Below are 5,271 nucleotides of genomic sequence, written 5' to 3' on the forward strand. Positions count from 1 at the left end.
TTTGTGCCCGAGCCCGTAAGTGAGGTGTTTTAGTATGTCCCAGTCATTGATGACGTGTCTGCTTACAGAGTCGACCTGGGACTACTGTGATGGGAGTCGAGTCAGTCTACCCGAGGCAGCCAGTCTCCATACCTTGAACTTGGCTGCAGCTGTTGTGACGTCGTCCCCCCGGAAGAACACTGTGGTGTGTTAAGCCTGCCAGTGGAGTGGCAGTAAAAGGATTTACCCGGGACCGACTGTTGGAGACGATCATCCACTGGGGTTCTGAAGACAGGAGAGTGATTTGTGGTGTCAGACGAGGCTCCTGTCTAGGGCGTTCCCCTTTTATCGTTCGTGGAGTGGCCGTACCAGCCTTGTTGGCTCAGAACCTGCCAGCAGACCAGCTGGACGTGTGGTTGACGGCCTCCACGGCGGTGCCCCCAGTGGACCTGTGTTTTGGCTGACCTGTGGCCAGGGTAGGCTCAACTTCTTTGGAGAATTCGTTGTGAGGCCACGAAGAAAGCACCAAGGACTCGGCACCGAGAGTTATGGCACCAGCGTCTTCAGCAGAAGACATTGATTGTGGATTAATCCCCTTGTAAAGTGTTAATACCCCTCCCCCTTGTGCACTCTTTTATTTTATATATTTAATCGGTGATGGTGAAAATTATAATATTAAGTTCTTAACTTTCTTTCCCTACTCCCTTTTAAGTTACTTGCGTCACGGATCTCGTCCCTTGATAGCCACTACTGGCTTGGGAACGGATACATATATCTTCCTCTAACACCATCAGAGTAAGGACCCCGTTGCGTCCCGAGAGGGCCGTAACAGAGAGCAGGAGAGAGAGAGAGAGAGAGAGAGAGAGAGATGGGAGAGCAGGAGAGAGAGAGAGAGAGAGAGATGGGAGAGCAAGAGAGAGAGAGAGAGATGGGAGAGCAAGAGAGAGAGATGGGAGAGCGAGAGAGAGAGAGAGAGATGGGAGAGCAAGAGAGAGAGAGAGAGAGAGAGAGATGGGAGAGCGAGAGAGAGCAAGAGAGCAAGAGAGCAAGAGAGAGAGATGGGAGAGCAAGAGAGAGAGAGAGATGGGAGAGCAAGAGAGAGAGAGAGAGAGAGAGAGAGAGGGAGGTTAGGAAACAACCATTTATAAATAAAGCTTTTCATATTATTTCATTTGACATTTCAGGCTACAAAATTTTATCAAAAAGCTCCTGTTCATGAAGTAATTCTTCAAATGTAAATATTATCCAATTTACTCAATAATTGTAAATATTTTTCCTGTTTATTTATGTATACAAAATAGGCCTAATTTCCACTGTCATATTCCTTGTTAACATTAACAAACAAAAATATTTTGAAAACAAATTGGAAAGTAATCAATACTATTCGACAAGATAAATGTTGTTGGACATTTTGTAAGACATAAAGGCAATGTATGAGCATATTACTCATTCTCGGCGAGGCATAGCGAGTAATATGATCATACATAGGTAAAGGCCAATACACGAGGTATTTAGGAAAGATTACACACATCTATTAAAATGACCCCAAGTGATCGTGAATGAATTCTTCCATTCACAACGATTTACATTTAAATCAAGACTGTTAAATAAATTAGTAAAAGCCAGAAGTTGGTCCACTAAAATAAGACCCCTGGGAGACCTAAACAAGGCAGTCAGTGCGACCAGTAGGGTGTGATGAGACATTTGGACCGTCATAATAATCATTGGACCTTCGCCATCACTACATACATCTGGGAGGCTTCCTTGGTCCCAGCCACTCAGGGTGTGTTGAGCCACCACATGGTGACACTGGGTGTGTTGAGCCACCACATGGTGACGCTGGGTGTGTTGAGCCACATGGTGACACTGGGTATGTTGAGCCACCATATGGTGACACTGGGTGTGTTGTGCCACATGGTGACCCTGGGTGTGTTGAGCCACATGGTGACCCTGGGTGTGTTGAGCCACATGGTGACACTGGGTGTGTTGAGCCACATGGTGACACTGGGCGAGTTGAGCCACATGGTGACACTGGGTGTGTTAAGCCACCACATGGTGACGCTGGGTGTGTTGAACCACATGGTGACACTGGGTGTGTTGAGCCACCACACGGTGACACTACCTGTGTTGAACCACATGGTGACGCTGGGTGTGTTGAGCCACCACATGGTGACGCTGGGTGTGTTGAGCCACATGGTGACACTGGGTATGTTGAGCCACCATATGGTGACACTGGGTGTGTTGAGCCACATGGTGACCCTGGGTGTGTTGAGCCACATGGTGACCCTGGGTGTGTTGAGCCACATGGTGACACTGGGTGTGTTGAGCCACATGGTGACACTGGGTGAGTTGAGCCACATGGTGACACTGGGTGTGTTAAGCCACCACATGGTGACGCTGGGTGTGTTGAACCACATGGTGACACTGGGTGTGTTGAGCCACCACACGGTGACACTACCTGTGTTGAACCACATGGTGACACTGGGTGCGTTGAGCCACCACACGGTGACACTGGGTGTGTTGAGCCACATGGTGACGCTGGGTGTGCTGAGCCCCAAGGTGACACAGTGTGTGTTGAGCCACATGGTGACACTGGGTGTGTTGAGCCACATGGTGACGCTGGATGTGTTGAGCCACATGGTGACACTGGGTGTGTTGAGCCACATGATGACACTGGGTGTGTTGAGCCACATGGTGACTCTGGGTGTGTTGTGATACATGATGACACTGGGTGTGTTGAGCTACATGGTGACACTGGGTGTGTTGAGCCACATGGTGACTCTGTGTGTGTTGTGATACATGATGACACTGGGTGTGTTGAGCCACATGGTGACACTGGGTGTGTTGAGCCACCACATGGTGACACTGGGTGTATTGAGCCACATGGTGACAATGGGTGTGTTGAGCCACCACATGGTGACACTGGGTGTGTTGAGCCACCACATGGTGACGCTGGGTGTGTTGAGCCACATGGTGACGGTGGGTGTATTGAGCCACATGATGACACTAAGTGTGTTGAGCCACATGGTGACTCTGGGTGTGTTGTGCCACATCATGACACTGGGTGTGTTGAGCCACATGGTGACACTGGGTGTGTTGAGCCACCACATGGTGACGCTGGGTGTGTTGAGCCACATGGTGACACTGGGTGTGTTGAGCTACATGGTGACACTGGGTGTGTTGAGCCACATGGTGACACTGGGTGTGTTGAGCCACATGGTGACACTGGGTGCGTTGAGCCACATGATGACACTGGGTGTGTTGAGCCACATGGTGACGCTGGGTGTGTTGAGCCACCACATGGTGACACTGCGTGTGTTGAGCCACATGGTGACACTGGGTGTGTTGAGCCACATGGTGACACTGGGTGTGTTGAGCCACATGGTGACACTGGGTGTGTTGAGCCACATGGTGACGCTGGGTGTGTTGAGCCACCACATGGTGACACTGGGTGTGTTGAGCCACATGGTGACACTGGGTGTGTTGAGCTACATGGTGACACTGGGTGTGTTGAGCTACATGGTGACACTGGTTGTGTTAAGCCACATGGTGACTCTGGGTGTGTTGTGCCACATGATGACACTGGGTGTGTTGAGCCACATGGTGACACTGGGTGTGTTGTGCCACATGATGACACTGGGTGTGTTGAGCCACATGATGACACTGGGTGTGTTGTGCCACATGGTGACACTGGGTGTGTTGAGCCACCACATGGTGACGCTGGATGTGTTGAGCCACATGGTGACACTGGGTGTGTTGAGCCACATGATGACACTGGGTGTGTTGAGCCACATGGTGACACTGGGTGTGTTGAGCCACATGGTGACACTGGGTGTGTTGAGCCACATGGTGACACTGGGTGTGTTGAGCTACATGGTGACGGTGGGTGTGTTGAGCCACATGGTGACACTGGGTGTGTTGAGCCACATGGTGACACTGGGTGTGTTGAGCTACATGGTGACACTGGGTGTGTTGAGCCACCACATGGTGACACTGGGTGTGTTGAGCCACATGGTGACACTGGGTGTGTTGAGCTACATGGTGACACTGGGTGTGTTGAGCCATCACATGGTGACACTGGGTGTGTTGAGGCACCACATGGTGACGCTGGGTGTGTTGAGCCACATGGTGACGCTGGGTGTGTTGAGCCACATGGTGATGCTGGGTGTGTTGAGCCATCATATGGTGACACTGGGTGTGTTGAGCCTCATGGTGACGCTGGGTGTGTTGAGCAACCACATGGTGACGCTGGGTGTGTTGAGCCACATGGTGACGCTGGGTGTGTTGAGCCACATGGTGACGCTGGGTGTTTTGAGCCACATGGTGACGCTGGGTGTGTTGAGGCACATGGTGACGCTGGGTGTGCTGAGCCACATGGTGACACTGCGTGTGTTGAGCCACAAGCACAAGTATCTCGAGGAAATTTATAAAGAATCCTGAGATGAACTAGATCAAATCTACACTGACGGGTCATCTAATCCTGTCAACTGGAAGGGCTGGTGCAGCATACACTGTAATCAAGGATAATACTTTCCAACGCAGAAATGAAGAAAAAGCACGTATTGAGAACTATGCCTCATCAACTCAAGCAGAACTAACTGCCATTGTTATGGCGGTAAGGTTTCCGGAACGGAACACTAATGGTGCAGTGATTTGCACGGATTCTAAAGCAGCACTGCAAAGCCTAAGTAAAAATCGGGCAGAAAATCTTGCAATAGTCGCTGAAATTAAGAGAGCTGTGAGAGCACTTACCAATCAGGGAAGAGTCATCAAGTTTCTGTGGATCCCCTCCCATGTTGGAATATGTATCTATGAACGACCAGATGTGCTGGCTGCTGAAGGCGCTGAAGGAGACCATATTGAATACTTCATACCCAAGACTCATTGGGTATGACTCTAATACTACAAATTAGAGGTATTGTCAGGCAACATCACCGTGACAAGGTAACTGAGGAAAGGAGGATAGAAGCACAAACCAGTGAATCTGTACGATGGTACAACATGGTTGCAGCTGGCAATCCCAATCATTATGGCCGAAGAGGAGGAGGACGAGGGAGAGAGTCAGTAATAGCGAGAATCCGTCTTGGATACAAATATCATGGCTCAACATGTCACCATGTTGAGCCAAATGGGGACACTGGGTGTGTTGAGCAACATGGTGACACTGGGAGTATTGACCCACATGGTGACACTGGGTGTGTGTTGAGCCACCACATGGTGACACTGGGTGTGTGTTGAGCCACATGGTGACACTGGGTGTGTTGAGCCACCACATGGTGACACTGGGTGTGT

At 50.3% G+C, this 5,271-nt stretch overlaps 1 protein-coding gene across 1 annotated transcript in view; it reads right to left on the reverse strand.

Moving 5' to 3' along the window:
• Positions 1-4,837, reverse strand: part of LOC138370001 (P-selectin glycoprotein ligand 1-like) — a 12,272-nt gene extending 7,435 nt beyond the window's left edge. Inside the window, exon 1 of the mRNA XM_069333768.1 lies at positions 4,732-4,837. Within this exon, the coding sequence (XP_069189869.1) occupies positions 4,732-4,837 (106 nt within the window). The remainder of the gene's footprint in view (positions 1-4,731) is intronic.
• Positions 4,838-5,271: the final 434 nt, after the last annotated feature.

The sequence above is a fragment of the Procambarus clarkii genome, chromosome 30 (genome assembly GCF_040958095.1).
Source record: "Procambarus clarkii isolate CNS0578487 chromosome 30, FALCON_Pclarkii_2.0, whole genome shotgun sequence".
Classification (NCBI taxonomy): domain Eukaryota; kingdom Metazoa; phylum Arthropoda; class Malacostraca; order Decapoda; family Cambaridae; genus Procambarus; species Procambarus clarkii.